The sequence below is a fragment of the Monopterus albus genome, unplaced genomic scaffold (genome assembly GCF_001952655.1).
Source record: "Monopterus albus unplaced genomic scaffold, M_albus_1.0 scaffold27.1, whole genome shotgun sequence".
NCBI classification, from domain to species: domain Eukaryota; kingdom Metazoa; phylum Chordata; class Actinopteri; order Synbranchiformes; family Synbranchidae; genus Monopterus; species Monopterus albus.
Genome location: NW_018127907.1, coordinates 2671999 through 2692312, shown reverse-complemented (window position 1 = coordinate 2692312; position 20314 = coordinate 2671999). Strand labels below are relative to the sequence as shown.

The following is a 20314-nucleotide window of genomic DNA, read 5'->3' as shown; positions in this document are numbered from 1 at the left end:
ACATTGTTATATAACTTTAGTTACTAGTTACTTTTCATAACCATATTAATACAAAACATACTGTGGTGGAAAATTTACAAGCTACCCAGCATTAATTCACATTAAATGCATATAAGTCAGTTAAAACTAGCTCCCACTTTACCAGCTGCAACATTAAATGTTGTGTACACAATAATACATTAGTAATTATAATACAATAATGTGATATACCGGAATGTGAAATGCACCTTTCTGTATAATGAGTACTTTTACTTTGAGTATTTTAATTATGGTTTGATGCTAATACTTTGTACTTTTACCCAAGTAACATTTTGAATGCAGGACTTTTACTGGTAACAGAGTATTTTTACACTGTTGTATTGCTACTTTTACTAAAGTAAAGGATTGGAGTACTTCTTCCACCCCTGGTTCTAAATGTACCTTAAAGGGGCCCCGAGGTAACTGTGATTACTAAGAGAAGTCCAGTAGTCTCTGGTGAGGCAACTGTATTTGTCTGTCCCAGCGCCTCCTGCTCTTTAACTTTCTCATCTTCATAGTTGTAGTTTGGGCTGTCAGTATCTATTTTGGTCATTGAAACTGTGCTGGACTATTTCATATGCTAGTACTCACTTGTTCAGAGTACTCTCATATCAAATTTTTGATATGAGAGACAAGAAATAATAATAAACAGGTGACATGTGGTGAACTTGGGGCGCTGGGCTTCTGAGCGTCTGTGGCCGTCATTGCATTGTGCTCTTGGTAATCTAGTCTTAGCTAAACCAGTGCTGCCTATAAAAATTACCCAAGCTGAATTTGAAATAGCTTCAGAATGTTAAAGGGGGAAACAAAACAAAACAACACATACAGTGTACACAACATCTTTGATGTCTGCTATTTTATATGTAAGCTCTTATTTTGCCTACACACATACAGTACAGCACAGTATAGTGTTTCAAAATATTTTTTCTGTATATTCACACAAACTTTTCAGGAGTGATGGTGTCTGTGTGTGTTGAAAGCATTTCCATGCTTATTCTTGTTTGTTAGTGATTCTGTAGTGTGTGTTTGTCATTTGTGGGTCGACTGAGTGTGCCTTGTGCTTTGTGTGGGTGGACAGGCAGACAGCACCCTGCCTCCGCCCTGACAGTAACTATTCACACACACACACAGAGAGAGAGAGAGAGAGAGAGAGAGAGAGAGAGGTGGGATAGGAATGCAGAGAGAGTGATAGGAAGGCAGAAGGAGAAATGTGATGGTCACAAATGTTCTCAAAATACTACAAGCATGTTTTAGTGTTACTCTATACTGCACGCTGAAATAGTAGCTAGAGACAGTATTTCCTTGTTTTATTAGTATATTGCTCTGGTTTTATGGCCTTTTTAATATGCTGTTGGATGCTGTTAATGTATAAATAATGGCTTGATAAATAAACATGTCCTCCCACAGATATTTCACATCAGTTCAAGTATACACTCGACCTTTTTAGGCAGGCTTTTAATTTGAAGGGTAGGGCACTGATGTTTAAAAGTCTTTTATAGATGGTGGATTAAAAAACAAACTTAAGAAGTCAAAAAAAAAAGATCCACACACCACCAAAAGAGCAGTATTCAGATCATTAACTTCAGTTAAACAACATTATGAAAATACTCCATTTTAAGTAAAATGTATGAAAAGGTGTGTACAGCTAGGTTTGATCAGTATCAGCACAATCAGAAGTTTTCATAATGGCACTGTTAGTTATATTACTATTGGCTATACAGGACTTCATTATTAGGTTTAATATTACTGATCCATTCATAATAAGTTCTGTAAATATGCTGTAGTATATATATATATATATTTTTTTTTAATATAGTATTGTGTAGATTAATCTATAATGATGCATCATATTATAATATTTCATAATGTCTTATTCAGTATAGTTGAACAAATACATCTAGTCATTTGATAAGTACACTATTTAATAATGAAATGAAATGGAAACATAAAATAACATGAAATTGCTTAAACAAACTATCTCCAATTAAATCAGTGCTTGAGTAGATATACAGTTACACTGTGAGCCAAACGTTTGTACACATTTTCCCATGTGACCTAGGCTTTTAATGTGAAAAACCTTGAGGATGTGTAGAGCAACAGCCTAATGACGATGCAGTAATTAGTTTGAGACTGTTTGAGACTTGGACTTTGCTTGAATTCAAGTTTTTATTTGACAAGTTGTAATGTCCTCTTAATCTGTGAGAGTGTGGTGGTAGTGGTGTAACTTGCATGGAGGGAAAGCTTGCGAGCGTATAGGTTCAGAGAGAGAGAAAGGGTGTTGGATGGAAAGACAGACTGAAAATGATGAAGGGGCTGAAAGAGAGAGAGAGAGAGAGACTGCCTTCTGCCTTGACAGCACATATTGTATGACTCTGATCTGAGCTTGGCTCTGATTGATGGCATAATTACCATATGGATATGAGATATTTACATCAGGCAGTGACAATTATTCATAGCCATTCACATGACCCCCCCAGGCAGCTCATAAAGCATGTTGTTGGAACAAGAAAAGTGTAAAGAGGCACTTCCTGTTTACACATCAGCACAATGCTGGAAGTTGTACTAGTTTTAAAGCAGAGAGTGTAATTGCATGTACACGAGATAAGCACATGGGCTGTTTTCTCGGTTTCACTGGAACACTGTTTGACATTTTTGTCATTGCTGACATTTTGCCGAGACATTTTATGTCAAAACATTTGAAGGGCGCTGCATATTGTTTATTTGTATGCTTGTACATGTTGTCATTATGTCAACCTGTCTTATAGAAAGAAACGCGTAAAAGGAACATTTTGTATACGGCCGCCATTTGTTAAAAAATGCCTACATTTTGAGAAGTCACCTTTTTATGACTCAAAACAGAAATGAGATCATTTAAAATTTCTTTCTGCCAGTTTTCTTTATAATAAGCAGGAGCTAAAGGTCGCATGCCCCTTATGATCCATTTAACTTTTCTTCATAACAATCATTCATTTATGAAATTACAAAACATCATGAATTGTTTTTGACCCATGAAGACATGAGGCCCTGCACATAAAAGGTGATGTGTGCTTTTAGTTTGTGTAGAAAGTGAAAAATGTCACATTTCCAAATGTCAGAGTTATCAGGGAAGGTTAGCACAGAGCAGTGGCATGTTATTCTTACAGTCTCAGACAGGTCCAGTGATATTTGTGTGCATGAAGAAGCCTGTGTCTGCTTGGTGCTATTTTGGCGAGGTTCGCAGGGAATCATGAGGAAGAACAAACCACATCACAACTCATTTCTGTCACTTTACATGCTTCAGATGCAGTGAGTCACTCCTGCAAATGTGATTGCTTATGTGGCTGCAGAGGAATATGTCACATTGAAGCCCATCTCTGTATAAGAGTTCACATCAAACTCATACTTTTCCAGGAGATGCAAGAAGCCAATTAACTGATTGTAAGTGACCAAACACACTGGAGATGAGTTTGGCCAACAATATGGCAATTAATCAGTGTATATAAATCAATCAGCCCTAACATTGTAACTACTGATTATCTCGTTTCAGTGGCACCTGTCAGTGTGTGGGGTTTATTAGGCAGCAAGTGAACATTCAGTCCTTAAAGTTGATGGGTTGGAAACCGGAAAAATGGCCAAGTGTAAGTGTAAAGGAGTGACTTTGACAAGGGTCAGAGCATCTCCCACACTACAGGTCTTATTGGGTGTTCCTGGTCTGCAGTGGTTAGTACCTACCAACAGTGTCTAAGGAAGGACAAACAGTGAACTGGCAACAGGGTCATGCATGCCCATGGCTCACTGACAATGATGATCTACTGTAGATTAAAGTTTGAAATTCCATTTGCCCTTTTCAAAAATATTCAATTTAGTTTGAACCTTTGTTAAAATGGTTAAAAATCAGAAACACTGTACAATGGTCTCTATGAAGAGAAACATTCAGTGGCTATAGCGGTGATATCACACCTAGAGTGGGGAGGCTGGTGAATGTGTATAAAACCTATATCTCCAACTTGTCCTCACGACCACAGTTTTCACTCCTGTTACATAGGTTTTTCACCAAAAGGTCGACACGTTCTTGCTCTTCCTAACAATAGAACTATGCAAATGGATTCACAGAAGAAAATATTTGCCAATGAATATTTAGCAGATATATTTAATGAACATTTTGTATAGGCAGTTGTCTAATATGCTGACTAAAAGTCCATTTTCATGTCGTCTGAAAACAAAAACAACAACTGTATGCTAAAAGAAGTTGATTTTCTAAGAATCAAATTTTTAGATGACAGCACTGATGGATTACCCATCCATTCATTTTCTGCCACTTATCTGGGGTCAGGTCGTGGTGGCAGCAGGTTTAGCAAGGTAGTCCAGCCGTCCCTCGCCCAGGTGATGTGTTCCAGCTCCATCCATCCTCCTCCGGCAGGATTCCGAGGTGTTTGGGGGCGGCTGTGGCTCAGGAGGTAGAGCGGGTTGTTTCCTAACCGGAGGATTAGCAGTTTGATTCCCAGCTTGTCCAGTCAACATGTCGAGGTGTCCTTGAGCAAGACACTGTACCCCCAGTTGCTCCCGGTGATGTCACCGGTGTGTGAATGCGTGAGTGCGAATGGGTGAATGGCCGAATAATGTGAAAGCGCTTTGAGTGTACTGTAAAAGCATAGAAAGGCGCTATACAAGTATAAGACTATTTACCATTCCCAGGCCGGATGAGATATCTAATCTCTCCAGTGTGTTCGGAGTCTGCCCCGAGGTCTCCCACCAGATGGACATGTACAGAAGACCTCCAAAGGGAGACCTCCTCCCTTTTGAGGTCTTCTGGGCACAATTTCTATTTATTTTCTTACACAGGTTTCTTATCACAGGTTTGTTGCTTGAAGATCATGGTATAAACACACAGAGAAGAGTAACAAAGTTGCACATACAGTTTATTTTGTGTATAAATAAGTTGAAAAGGGAAGAATGAAAGAAATGTCCTTGCAATGCTAGCATTAATTCTCATGTTTTAATATATGTTTGTGATTACATATTATATATATGTATACCTGTGTGTGTATGTTTTCTATACTTGTGAGGCCCTGAAATTCATGAGTTACTATTTTTTCTTTTGCCCTTTTTTGTTTTTCTAAAAACTGTAATTATATTCCTTTGAGTCTAATAAACACCACTGTTCTTCTTCCCCATAATTTGTAAATATTTATACTAATTTATTATTTAGTGTCCCTCTTCCACTAAAAACAGGGTGGCCACAGGAGACCCCTGTTCCCCATGAATATCCATGAGAAGTGTACTGAGCCTCATGTTTACATAAATTCTAGGCAACAGTCAGATCTAATGGATCTATCAAGATGATTTCATGATAATCCAGACACAAATTATTCACCGATTTAAATGACAAAACTAGTGGTAGTAGTTTGACGTAAAGTACTACTATTCAAATGTGGAACCTATCATGTGATGAGAGTGGCTTAGTGAAGAATGCAGTGGGGATTCAGTGTCAACACTCAGGGAATACAAATGTCTTGTGATTTTTAGCAGCCGGAAATAACTATTTGTGCACAGCATCAGCCCCGAGAGTCACAGCTGACTGATAGTTTTAAAATCTATCAAATTACCGTGAAACATAAAAAGGGCTCAGATTGACAAACCCAGAGAGAACAATCACATGACTGCAACAGAGCGGTTTAGTGTCTTTTAGTGTGTTTTGTTTTCCTGGCCTACAAACTAACCTTGTTTTCTGCATAAGCTTTGTAAAACCCACTGTACACTGTCTGGCCAACACAAAATGTCAGACAGACACAGATACTGACTGGTTGGTGAACACAGTGGAGCACTTAGCTGTTAAAGAGTCAGATTTCTATCTGACGAGTTAGTGGAGACCAAAGCACAGCTAAAAAAAAAAAGAGTGAACTTTAGACTTGTATATACTAGCTGGCCAGAAACACGAGTCCACATGAATGTTAACATTGCTCTGCATCTGCCAGATGTGTAAAAAGATTTGGTAAAAGTTTACCATACCATCTACAGTATATATAGATAATGTTGGTTTTAATATCTCCTACAAGGAGGTTATGTTTTTGGTTTTGTGTGTGTGCTTGTTGGTTAGTAGGATTATGGACAAACAGCTGGATGGATCATCAGCATACTTGGTACAGACATTGGTGGGGACCAACCCTAGAAGTGAGTAGATTTAGGCTGAAAAAGGTGAAAAGTCAAGGTAACAAAAATAATAAAAATAACAATACCCCCTATCTTTAAGATGATGCAAAATTAGAAAAAAATCACATCAAAAGTTGTCTAAGTCACTTGAAATTTGACACATATTTAGGGTAGCAATGTCTTTGGCCAGACCAGATTTCATCCAAATATGATCCAGATTCTGGATCTGATGGCCATTTAAAATTAGCATTGAAAGCCCCATTTAATGCATATTTTCAGCCAAAACTTGGACAGTAATAAAGCTAGAACTGCAACATGATCAGGTAAGATGCACAGTATAACTGCCTATCATAACATGATCCAGATCATGGATTTCAGGACACACTTTGTGTTGTTCTGGACCTCATTTTTGACAAGGAACCCATTTGTGTGAGCGACTGTTGTGCCTTGGTGGAGGCACATGTACTGTCTGAGTGCTTTTGCTTATGTTGTTTGTTGCTTTTAAAATATTTATAATGTTATTTAAATCTATGGTATGTCACTTTTAAAAAAATATTTGTGTTGTAGCACTATGTTCCAAAACTTGTGTTAATGTGGAGAGGTGCTGTCAAAGCCTCTTGTGACTCAGACTCATTGAGCAGCACGGGTAGCAGTGCAGAGACATTAGCTTCTTAAAAGGCTTTGAGCAGGATCCACCTCTATAACTAATCACAGATTTTCACTTATTTCTGCTTGATCAGTAAATATTTGTTGCATTCTCATTTCTTGTAATTCCATAACGTCATATCTGAAGAGCTGGGCAGAGCGTGGAGGAGCAGGGAGAGGGAGTGCTGGGCGGAGCAGAGCAGATTACTTTGGTGATTCATGCCTGGGGGTCACGGCTGTAGTTTTACATGTGTTAAAGCTCTGATTCCCTACAGTCATGTCCACAGAAGGACTTGGGATCTTTTCAGTGCAGATCCACAGGAGGACTTGGGATCTTTTCAGTGCAGATCTGAGAATTATTTGACCAAGGATTGTCATTCTGTTCCTCATATATACATTCATTTACACTGCAGCCTCACACACCTGACCTTGACATCTGTTTCTGAAACCATCTTTGTGATAAAATCAGCCACACTTCAGAAAATCACCTGAAACCAGTGTTTCCCTTCAAACGATGTACTGTTAGCCTCTCCCATTCTGAGTGCCTGCTTTTTTATTCTCTGCTCTTTGCAGCACAGTCAAGCGTTTCATTCACTAAGGAATGTGATTAAAGTGGTTCTGAACGTGATCACTGGTGTCAGGCATGCCAGTTTCAGCCTTTCAGAAATAGCTGCCATTCTTGCTCTATAATGTCTAGAATTTCCAGAGATTGCTGTGATAAGCAGTTACAGTCCTGAGGGCACAAGATGCCATAACAAGGATGTCAGAGAGAGTGGCAAGGCTCATTCACTCTAACAAGTATGCAAATAAAGCATCCCGACAGTGATGTGCAAAAGGGCAGCTTGAAAATACAGCTGTCAGGCTTTGAAGTGAATGGGCTCCAGCAGCGGAAGAAGAGAATGATGCTGAGAACATGCTCCTCAGCACAGGACATTAGACTAGAAAAATGCTGCATAGTCTTCCTTAGCTACATGCTGATGACGGGGTCAGAAACTGGCATAAACAGCATAAATGCTTTCCACTGTCACAAGTACAGACTGCTGGTGGGGTAATGATGTGGGAAATGTTTTCTTGGCTGCACTAGACCCGATTAGGCCCAGTTATAACAGCTGTGCTTCACTGTGCACTCTGGAAGTCCTCAAACATTATTGCTGACCAGGTGTATCCACTTTTTGCCCATAGTCCTTTTGCCCCATGATTGATGATGACATGACTGTACTTACATGTGAATACTGCAATTAGGGCGATGGTATTTACATGTTCAGAAATCTCTTCATAATCCTTTCTTAACATCACCAAGTTAGCTGACTTTTTCTTTTTCTCTTTTTTTTTAAAGAAAATTGTAGATAATAAAGTAAAATAAAAAATTCAAGTGACCAGTACAATAACAATAATCTGTGACACTGTGCACAGGTTAGGGGAAAAGATGATATTTGTTTTGGAATCTTAAATATACTTTGTGGCAGTTTTTTTGTAGTGTTATGGAGTTTTTATGTTTACATTCCAGCCACAAGACCCTTTGGCAGATGTGTTAATCAGTGGTGGAAAGTAACTAATACTTTTACTCAGGTACTATATTGAAGTACAATTGTGAATTATCTGTACTTGAGTATTTCATGTTGTTACTTCATACTTTGACTTCACGACATTTTAGAGGCAAATATTGTATTTTTTACTCCACTACATTTAATTGATAACTTTAGTTACTAGTTAAGATTCAAGATTTTTATTTGCCATTTATGCATAAACAGACAGTCTAGGCATATAGGAATTTTTGTGCAGGGTACTTTTAGTACTGTATGTTTTGATGCTAATACTTTTACTTGAGTAAATGATCTGAGTACTTTTTCCACCTCTGGTACTAATTATGCAAAGGAGAAGGGAATTTGATGTTCTCACCAAGCGAGGAGGGAAGGAAGCGTTTGGTCATCAAAATAGCAGGTGGCTGATTGTCCATGTGCTTTTTACTGAACAGCAACATCTACTCATGCAAGTGAAGATAAGGGCAATGTACAGCTAATGCACATACAAACCAGCACGGAGGATTTCAGTAACATGGGGTCTTTACAGAATAAAGATGTTCACATCCTGTGCTCAGAAAACATTTGTCCAGCTCCTGTTGTAAGACTGAAAAGTGAGTCACAGTATAACTAACCATGCACACGGCCCCCAGATGTTCCTGTTGTTATCTTTTGAGAGTGTGCTGCTGGTTGTGCGAGATTTAATCAAGGTACTCACATTAAAAGACACATGCATAATTGCACGGGGCTTGATGACTGTACCACTTTGCTCAAATTAGGGACTGCAGATGGAACGGTCATACCTTTCACGCCTCGTCCTACTGCATTCAGATGGATGCGGGGACTATATCAAAATGCATCCTACACACACCTGTGAGTGACAGATGGTGGTCCAAATCTGTGCCTGAGCTAACCCAAAGCAGTCTGGTCCATTTATATAGTACCTCCATGTAGCATAAGGACATAGAAACAGGATCTGATTTGTAAGTGGATATATATTTAGTTTAACACAGGGGCAGATGTATTAAGTAGGTACATTATATAACCAAAACTTTGAGCTTGCTGAAGTGGGGGGAAAATGTCACTTGGCCTTTGTAGTGTTTTATATGGCTATGATATGCTATACTGTGCACTCAGCATAGCTCAACATGAAAGCTGATCAAAATAGTTATGAACAATAGCTTGTAGTTCATATTTTCCTACACAAAAAGTGAGACTTCAAATTTTAGTTTCAGTTTGACTTTAAAGAGGCTATAAACACTGATTTTATAACAATGTGCCAAACGTAAGGGGACTTTCAGCTCATTGTTTAGCTGTCTGGCCCACACATTTACTGTTTCAATTCACTCTCACTGCTCTCACCATGTCGTTGTCCAATGCAGCAGGCAGCTGTTCTCCACCAAAAAGTTCTACAAAAAATTTCAATACAAGACCTGCTCTGCACTGAACAGCAGACGGACACGTTTAAAGACAAGCTGCTGAACATAGTGGAGCATTTAGGGCCTAAAAATCCAAATATTTATTTCATGATAAAAAGCTGAGCTAAAAGAGAGTGAAATATTAGAACATACTTGCCAGATAGCCAGAAACATGACTCCAAGTACATGGTAATATTGCTATGTAACTGCTGAAAATAATTTGCTAACAAGTTCGCCATACCAACTTAAAGATGATACTGTATGTTGATGTTTCCGCTGCCCCCAAGTGGCCAAAAAAGGTAAAGTTAATGCAGGCTTAAGATGGGAATTTTTTTGTCATTGTGGTTATGAGTGTTCTTGGGAAGGTGAGATTAAACCTTAGGAGTCTTGTAATATTTTTGGCCATTTCAGCTGATTTTTATTATTTTTTTAAATAGTTTTGAGTTTACCGTTATAAACCGCATGAAGATATGTTTACATGCCAGTGTTTGGTATGTTTTTCTTCAGCACAGCTTTTTTTGACCTGACAATTATTTGTACATTTTGACAGGCAACATCAACATGCGTGATCATGGACTCCTGGGGGATAAACCTTCTAATTGTGCATCTTTTCAAAGATAATACCAGCATCAAAATGAATGTCTTGTTGCCATGGACCTGACATTCTACTATAATTCTTTGACATCATTTTTTTTTCAGTAATTGTTTGGAAACTAGTGAATCTTTATTACCTGATTTCATTCAACTGACTGTGTTCCTTTGGTTTTGTAGTCTTCCACTGATTTCCAGGGCCACCTCAAAGTTTCCAACTGGCATTGTACAGTAGGTCAAGCTCAATGACTGGACTGTCTTTCTGGAGTTAGTATAGTAAATAATCCACTGTTTCTGCCCAAGGACACTTCACTGAGATGGATGTTTGATATACTTGAATCCAGGCTGTCCAGTCGAAGGAGGTCCTCTGTAACCACGGGGTCCACTGCTCCACCCTAGCATGTCAGAAACAAGGTGAAACTGAAATACACTGCAGCCTCTTTTGTGCTTTGTGTGATTGTTGTAGAAATGTACTGCATCATAAAACACCTCTCAGTACCTTTCTGGTACTGAGAAAATTATGCATGGTGGCACAATGGTTAGCGCTGTCACCTTGAGCCCCAGCTGACCCAGGGCCTTTCTCTGCGGAGTTTGCATGTTCTCCGTGTGTCTACGTGGGTTCTCACTGGGTGCTCCAACTTCCTCCCACAGTCCAAAGACATGCAGCTTAAGTTGATTGGTGACTCTAAATTGCCTGTAGGAGTGAGTGTGAGTGTGTGTGGTTGTTTGTTTACATGTCAGCCCTGAGACAAACTGCCAACCTGTCCAGGGTGTATGCTGTCTCTCGCCCAATGTCAGCCGGGATTGGCTCCAGCCCCCCTGCGGCCCTCTTCATGTGTATAGATAATGGATGGATTGATGGATGAGAAAATTATGAAATAAAATTAGAAATTCAAATGGAGTTAGAATCAGTATGAAAAGCTACAGCAGATTCAAACCAATTACACCTCCTCTTGTGGAGATTAAGGAGGTGGATATCAAATCTTTCATAATGATGACAAGGGGGCTTATGTTTCTGCCTCTGTAACCAACACGGCGTGACTCACGTAGTTTGGGAGAGACAGATAATGTGACAGGATAGGGCTGGAGGCTGCCCTTAATATTGGATGTGTGGCTAAAGTGGCCTAATGGCTTAACACTGGTGTGTTTGGGACAGGAATAGCTTGTTATCTGCATGTGTGTATGCATACGTGTGTGTGTGTGTGTGTGTGTGTGTGTGTTCATGTGTGTCCATCCAAGTGTTTGACTCAGAATTAAATCAGCTATTACAAACTGCATATTATCCTTTGAACTTTTAACCTTTCACCAAAAGTATGCAGACTGAGTAGGAGTCTTCTTTCCTGAAATATCACAAGAAAATACAAAAAAAAAAAAAAAAAAAAAAAACCCTGAAGAGTCAGAGATGGCGTCTAGAACAATCTGGCAGCGTCCCGGTGGGAGGACTCTGCCTAAATAGGGGTGAAAAAAGGTGCAAACACTGCAGGTGAAACTAATGTGAGTGATGACTTAAGTAAAAAGACCGAGACTGTGGTGAAAACAAAAAGCATATTCTTTTCTGCATTGCCCAGCCTTTTTACATGCATGAAATGTGTAACACTTTGAATACACACATTGACCCTGTTTAGATGTTCCTGTGTGCTAGTGTTGGGATATCATTATCAGAGGCAGACAGAGAGAAAAGCAACGCAACAGAGGGGATGAAAGATATGGGGGATTGTGACGCTCTAATAGTGTTTGTTCCCTCCTGCTCTCTCTCACTGTGCAAGTGCATATGTGTGTTAAAAGCCCCTCAGATATCCTTTCACTCAAAGCCAACATCCACTTTCTTTCCTTTTTCTCTTTTCTTTTCTCTTGCACACAGAGGACATGTACACATATGTATGGACAGGAGCTTCCATTTCCATGCTTGCATTCCTGATGGATCGCACATCAAACAAGCTGTTACAGCTGCTACAGTGTGTCAGTGTTCATGTGTGGAAAAGGAGAGAGAGAATGACTGACCTTCACGCGTGTGCATGTATGTGATGGATGTGAGGCAGTGCAGAGGAGGCGGCAGAGAGAACAAGATAAAGAGAGCTCAGTGTTTGGTGATGAGGGGGCCTATGTGAGAATAAGAGTGTTAGAGGAAGACGACAGCCGCTATGAGCAAGCCTGTGTGAAAGAAGTATAGCTAATTGTGCATGTGAGAGTTTATCGGAGCATGTGTGTGAACAACTAGAAGGACTTGTAGTATTCTCAAGCTGAAGTGAGGAGGTGAGTTATGAAATTATGCATTATAAAATCATTATAGCTTCTGTTTTCTCAGTCTGTCTGTCTACAAATGTGCTTCTCTCAAAGGTTTCAAATTTCTTCCTTGAACAAATAAACTTATTTAGGCACAATGTCACAGATTTACCTTAAGTAAACCTACATACCTTCATGCTCATTGAATCACTTACACATATAAGCTTTGCTAATGACAGAACTACATCAAGCTAATAGTTTACTATATTCTTTGTGGAGTATTTTTGCATTAAAATTACACTATATAATTGCTGATGGGTACAAGACCAGTGTGTTTCTGTGGAAAAAAATGCCACAGTTTCACTGTCTGAGGCTTGAGTAGTAGCTGTCTTTTGCTGTGTCACAGATCTCACAAACAACCTGTTTGTTGATTCATTCACTGTCAAAGTTTTGCTGTCCTCACCTCTGTGTTCTCAGTCTCTACGAATCAAACACAAGGGCCTTGTGCTGGACTGGGGCAAAATAACGCATATTTTCTCTGTCCGCTTGTCTTTGAAAACTCGGTTTTCTTGGTCACCTATAATTTTCTTTGGATTGGCCACATGTTGTACACTGACAGAAGACGCAGAAGTCTCACTTTCTTTTGCCCAGGGGACAAAATGTGAATACCCGTTAGCCCTCCCTTGACCTCTGTTACTTGTTAACGTTTAACCGGCATACGTTTGCCGGCTGACAACGTTGCTGTGACAATGATGTCAAAGAGGGAAACGATTGCGTTTACCCTTATTCCCGGGTCAGGGTCGCTGTAATGAGCGCCAAATAGACTATATTCTACAAAACAAATAAATTACTTATAAGTATAGAACATTTTTTAAAGTAGGAAACATACACCTCATTGCACTGTATTATTGCCTTCCTAATACGAGGTGTGGGCTGGGTCTGAATTGACCTGATCCTGGATCCTGACCTGAAGTCCTGCTCTAGACCATCATTGTACAGATTACAGGAACCCACACACACAGGCACACACACATTTTAATAGTTGCCTTAGGACTGTCTTTTCTAAGATTAAAAGGTTCAGAAAGTGGATCAGGAAGCTCTTATAAGCTCTCCTATCTCTGTAATGCTACAGGGCCTACTGCATGTGTGCATGTGTCTGTGTAGTGAAGGTTTGTTTAATACGTCCTGTGCCCTACTTTTTTAAATTTTATCCTTTATTATATCTTCTTTGGCAAGTTTTGGCAACATAACTAATGTCATATAATGATCCTTCAAAAATGAAAGATATTCTGTTTCTCAAACAAAACAAAATTTCAGTTTACTTCAGTTAATACTGTTCTGAGCTGACCCTGAACACTGAACTTTACTTAACCGATGAAGTATTCTTTTACTATTTCTAGGCATTTAGCTTTGTAAAAAATTTGTGCTCAAATTCTTCGGCTATTTCTGTCTCTGTTTTGACTTTTCTTTTTGACTCACACTTTTTCAATAGTGAAAAACACGACACTTATCAGAATGTCTGCTTCACTATCTTTACCTGAAGACAACAGCTCCCTTTATATATAGTATATGGTATAACATCACCTGCTATAGTGTAGCATAACCTGACACAACCTGTTTTCCTTGTCTGAGAACTGGAGTCTGTCTGCAGCCTGTGAGGCTGTGAACAAGGAAGGGTGCATATCTCCAAGCTCTGCTGAGTCCCATTTGTCCCATGTGACTCTCACAGAGTGGCTAGATCCAGAAAAGTCCTAAAATGTTATCACTTGTATCTTCTTGATTTGCCTTGCAGAGGCATAAAAACTCGAAAACACACAAAAACTGTATTGTTGGCAAAAAATATATTTTTTTCTTGATGCCATTTATGCAAAGATGTCTACAAATTTCTTCAACGCACACAACTGAAAAAGGTTCTTCAGAAAGGATAATGCCTTTTTATGTGCTGCACTTGAGCTTTTGTGAAACATTGGGTGAAGTTTGGATCTCCCTTTATGAAATGCTCTTTAATCCTTTGTACTGTATGTCCTCCTTAACCTCCTCCTGACTGTTTGGGTTCCCTCTGAGCAGTGTTTGTAATTTTAATTTTAGCTCTTTCTTCATACCATACTTGTTCCAAATCTATCATATTGCTCGGTTGTCTGCTAGGAAGCTTTATTTTATTATCATTGTAACATGTACAACGAAATTCTGTTTGGAGCCAAGGGCCCCGGGAGGCTGCATGCATACACACTGCCATCACGGGCAACTTGGGGGGTTCAGTGTCTTGCCTGAGGACGCTTTGGCATGTTGACTGCAGGCGCCAAGATTCAAACCTTCAACATTCCGGTTGGGAGACGACTGCTCTACCCACTGCAGCCATTGTACAGCCCTCTTCAAATCGATCCACAGGTTTTCAATGATATTTAAGTCTGGAGACTGGTAAAGCATTGGTAAAACATTCCCCTTATCCTTTTTAAACCATTCCTGAGTTGACTTGGTACTTTGAATCATTGTCTCATTGAAGGATCCACTGCCTCTTCATTTTTAGCTTTTGAACTGATGGTAGGAGGCTTTGCTTTAAAATCTTGATATTGGGCTGCATTCACTCTTCCTCACGCTTTATGCAGAGCTCTCGTGCCTGATGCAGACAAACACCTCCAAAGCATCAGTGAGCCTCCACCATGTTTGATTGTGGGAACGGTGTTCTTCTCCACATACCTGTGCAAATTATGACCAAATAACTTAACTTTATCCTCATAAGAACACATAATCTTGCTTGTTAGCAAATTCCAAGCACACTGCCTTGTGTCTGGAAGTAAACAGTGGCTTCCTGTTGTATGATTTGCTCTTAAACAATCCAGCCTTGTTTAGATTATGCTTGACTGTGGAGATGTGGACTCTTATTCCATTTGTCTCTGATGACTTTGTCAGGTCTCTTGCTATTTGTTTTAGATTCTTGTGTGGCTCTCAAGCAATTTTCCTAGCACCTCTTTCAGTTACAATATCACTGAAAATCTGTGGAAGGCTGTACAGACAACCAAGCAATCTGGTAGACATGGAAGAAGTGTGCCCTGAAGAATCAAATTGTTTGCTGGGAGAAATATTTGTTGTATGTGTTTTTGTGTAATTTGTAGCTTTGACTTTCCCTCAACCAACCTGGATTGTTGGAAATTATAACGGGTGATTCAAACTGCACTTGCAATTCTTTTATGAGACACAGTGGTGCTATGGGGAGATACTCTGTAAACCCACTTTTGAAAATGATTGTACAAGTGTTTATACTAAAACCTTTTGTGGTAAAAGCCATTCTGTATACCTTTCAGTTCTAGATGTACTGCTAAAATGTTGCAACATACTATTTTATCAACCACAAATACTGATGGGCAGGATGCCTCGAAAGGCAGCAGAGATGAGTAATGTCCAAATAGTAGTGGCAGCAACATGCAGCATTTTTTATCATATTGGCTTTGTTCTTTGCATTGATTTGGTCCCAGTTTTAGATCACCATCCCATCATTGCCCGTCTTCAAAGGCAAATAGCTGTGGCTCACACATCAACCCCATCCCAGGTTTTGCCATCAGCTATTCCACTGTTCCTGTGAATGAAATGTAATTTTTTTCAGCTCTCAAGCTGGAATTTGAGGTTCCTTTTATTGCCATATTTATAAAAAAATACAGCAATATGACTCTTGGCATGGTTAATCTTTGATCTATCCCTGATTTACTGTGTGTGTGCCCATGCACTACATTCTGTACGCACAAACCATGTGAGAGACTGATTGTGTTGTACCACTGTGATTTCACATTCAACCCAAGCACTGCATGTTCCTCCACAAAGCTTCTGCAGTCTTTGTATTCATGTCCTCTGCTCAAATCTAATTTAGTTTCACTATTTTGATTGTAATCACATGAAAAAAGTAGATGTTTTCAAAACCTCACCAAACCAGTGTTGCAGATCAATATTAATACATTTTTTTCCTGCTAGTCTCGTTGCTGTAGTCTCAATAAAGTGCTTTGTTTTTCACTTTTTTTACAGCATATTGGCTCACACACAACAAGGTTTGGAGTTACCCTATTTTCTTTTTTATTTTCTTGCTTGTTAAGACGGATAGATTGAAACAGAAATGCCAACAGCCAGTTGAAATAATATCAAACTGAATAGAGAACATTCAAAAGAGAGTTGGCAATATTTGTCTCAGTATTGCTCTAGTGGGGAAAATGTCAGACTCCAAACTGTCTTTTGCATTGTTTTCCTCACTAGATTTATCAGATAGAACCAAAATATAAGCACCATTTGACTCTGACCTCATTTGAAGTTAAGTGTGATGTGCATGTGTTTAACTTCCAGCACACATGCAGTCATAATGGACATCATGGTCAAATATGAGACATCTTGTTTTGAGCAGCTAAACTCTGAAAATGAGCAAAATGTACATAATCAAAGTTTTAGAATATTTTAATGAGCAGTAAAAAGTAATTTAAGAAATCTAAGAGTTTATATATTTACTTATTTATTGTGTAAAAATCACATGAGGCATTTTATTATTCAAAGCAGAGTCAATTAAAATGTCTTTATGTATATAATATACTGGAGGGGACCTTTAAAGAAAAGATATTGCAGGCGAAATTGTGCAACAATACAAATAAAGTCTAACTTACCCTTTGCCCATCCTTGGTGTTTTAGTGCCACAGGGGAACTTTTCCTTGTTTTAAAAGGTCTGTTGTTAAAGGACTGGATATGTAATACTGGGTACAGTGGTCTCATCTTGATAGTTACTGTACTCTGCTTGTAGTTCAGATGGTGGATCTTAAGGTGTCGGAACGCGATGCTTTACAGACTGGGCAGAACATAAAGGGGACTGTTAAGACACCACTAATGTTTGATGGTGCTTGAGTGCTAGAGAATAAACACCTATGGTTCAGTACAAAGTGTATGACTTGACATTGGCCTACTGATTGCATCTCCTCTCTAATCAGTGTTTAAAGTTAATGTCTGTACTCGTGTAATTAAATAGGTTTACTTGACAAAATTGAATGTTGGGACATGGCAGCGCAACCCTAAATGGTTTTTGGGGTAATCTAATGTCAGTTTGTCCAAAATGGGACGATCCTGTGAGGAAGTACGATTCCAGCACACTTTGTAAGGTGTCATTGTTCCTCTGTTGCTTGTTTTGCTATCGCAAGGTATAAATGAGAATCAGAATACGTGGTATGTCAGCTTACGCACTTTGTCCTTGCTGTATTTTTCAGGTCCTGTTGGAGTTTAAAGAGATGAAGAATTTACCCCTCTTCTTCCTCCTCCTCCTCCTCGCTTCAGGAGCCTGTGACGATGTCAAGTACATCTCCAAGAGGAACTCGGGTAGGATGACCAGCCTTTGTGTTTGTCTGCAGGTGCACCGAAGCTGTGTCATTTTGCTGATGAGCCTGTCTCTCCTAACAAGTTCCCAGTTCCCTAAAAAGTTTTTTTGAGGATTTTGTTTTTTTCTGATATTCCCTTTATGTTTTGTTTCTGTGTCACACAGACACTCCAGTTTTCTCTCGATAATGCTGCCTCTTGTCCTTTCTCATACTGCTCCTCCTCACTCTCATATTCTCTGCTGCCATCTAATATGTGGTCCATCTCTTCTTTCCCCAACATTTCTCTCCACTTTCATCTTATCTGATGCATTGATAACTTCATGCAGTGAATATACTGTATATGTTTATTTTGCTGCAGCCATTTCTGTTTTTTTTCTCACTCACCATCTCTGTCTTAGATAACACCCCTCTCCAAACTATCTCAAAGCTCAGATGACTATTTCTCTGTTTCCTTGCCTCTCCATTCTTCTGCGCCGTGTTAATGATCAGCCTGTCTGACTACCGCTATCACTTCTGGTGCTGTTGTGCTCATTTGTGTATCAGTGACCAGCTGATGACAGATCCGCTCATGGTCTTTTTTCCCTGATTGATTTGTTGTATCTCACTGACCAGTCTAAAAGAGAGAGTCTGATTGGGCTATTGATGTTTGGCAATTGGTCTCAATAATGCTTTGTATGATGCTCTATGGTGAGCTAAGTATATGTGAGCCAAGGATCAGCTGCACATTCTCTGCATAGCCTCGTCTATATATGGATGTTTCATGCTGTTTTTGTGCTCGAGTAACATCATTCATAATACATAGTGTGTGTCTTTTTCAGGTAGAGGTTCTGTAATCATAAATCTTGCTAACAGCAGTTGTAGTTTTATTGTCATGCACCCTTGACAAATACTGCAAGTGGTAAAAACATAGGAAATTGGCAAACAGGAGTCATCTAATTATAATGATTCAGTTAGAATTGATTCCCCTGTGATGCCATCCTGTTTCACAATTATGCTTGCTTGTAAGTAAGAAGTGGTTTATTTAACCCTTGTGTTCTGTTAAGGATCTTAAGGGAATTTGAGAGCAACTATCACACACCTTTAGAGATTATTAGGGCTTGTTCTAGCTGTAATAAAGTCACTTTCGGCTTTTCCCGTTTAGGGGTCGCCACAGCAAATTGTCACACTGACGACTCGCATATTGACATTTGGCACTGTTTTATACCAGATGCCCTTCCTGACGCAACCCTGACTCGAACCCGGGCTGCAGCTGCGAGAGCGCTGCATCTTAACCACTAGCCTACCAGGGATGGCTGCTTGTTAGCTATACTACTGAAATATAATCGATTGCTTGTTCTTTAGAGGCCATAAAGATGTGTTTGTTAGTTGGCTTCTTCCCATGAGATATGTTCACTCTACATAAGCACACTGTTTTCTGAGATAGAACCATTTTGGTTATTTCACATTGTTTTAAATATGCTTTTTATACTGGTGTAAAGTTGTCAGGGCTCAGTTGGAAAAGACAACATCACAAACCAGTCAGAATATAGCAACATCTCAACCAGAATCTGATGCTTAGAAAAATAAGCTTGTTCCTTTTCTTCTGGAGAGTTGGATGAAAATTTTGGTACCACTTACATCTGTACAGTAAATATAAATTTTAATACTCAGTATCGAATTAGTTTCACTTGTCGTAGTGGAAATTGTTAGTCTGCCTCTGTCCAAAAGTAACACAATCCACCCTTTTTTGGTCAGAGCTGGACTCACTGTTCCCCCTATTTCCAGTCTTTATGCTAAGCTATGGTTTTAGCTATGCTTAGCTAATGGTCTTCTGACTCCACCTACACATTTGCTGTACTCATGTGATATCTATCTACTCATCTAACTCTCAGAAAGAAAGCGAATAAGTGGATTTCCCAAAGTGTGAAACAATTTATAAAATAAATATCTAAAAAAAATGTTATTTGTTTGTTGTTTATTTAATCATGAATATCTAAAATTAGAGAGAAACAGTTAAGGAGGAGGAGCTTAAATGTTTCACAGACAAAGAAAAACTGCAACAGGGACAAATCAGGGCCCATTTATGGTCATTTAATATAGGCTCTATGTATAAATGAAATGACTCTGCTGTCTTTACTTCTTCTAAAAGGTCAAAGGTCAGGGTCATACAGAACAGCAGTCCTGTATCTGGCAATAGTGGAGGACAGCTGAGCAGCTATTTAGCAAAATATGTTCCAGGCTACCCACACCCACATAAGATCTTCCCTATATGTGGCAAAACATCCAGGCTGCAATGTTATGGAAGTGATCCTGTTTTGCTAAAGTTGTTCTTAGGGGAGTGTAAATCCGTTTCAGTTGCTATGTGAGGGCATGTTTTTGTGTTCACAGCAATCTTTGCTCTTTTACTGTACTTTATCTTCCTTCATCTTCTCTCACCTCTTACTTTCTGCATGTG

At 39.2% G+C, this 20314-nt stretch overlaps 1 protein-coding gene across 8 annotated transcripts in view; it reads left to right on the top strand.

The window, feature by feature from the left end:
• il1rapl2 (interleukin 1 receptor accessory protein-like 2) overlaps nt 1–20314 on the top strand; it is a 395718-nt gene that overhangs the window by 54013 nt on the left and 321391 nt on the right. For 4 of the 8 annotated variants that reach the window (XM_020595451.1, XM_020595450.1, XM_020595449.1 and 1 more), the window contains exon 2: nt 17773–17881. In XM_020595451.1, the coding sequence (XP_020451107.1) occupies nt 17794–17881 (88 nt within the window). In that variant the 5' untranslated portion in view covers nt 17773–17793. Of the gene's footprint in view, nt 1–10527; nt 10553–10624; nt 10736–12501; nt 12575–17772; nt 17882–20314 lie in introns of those variants that run through there. The other 4 variants (XM_020595454.1, XM_020595453.1, XM_020595452.1 and 1 more) reach the window with 4 other exon arrangements.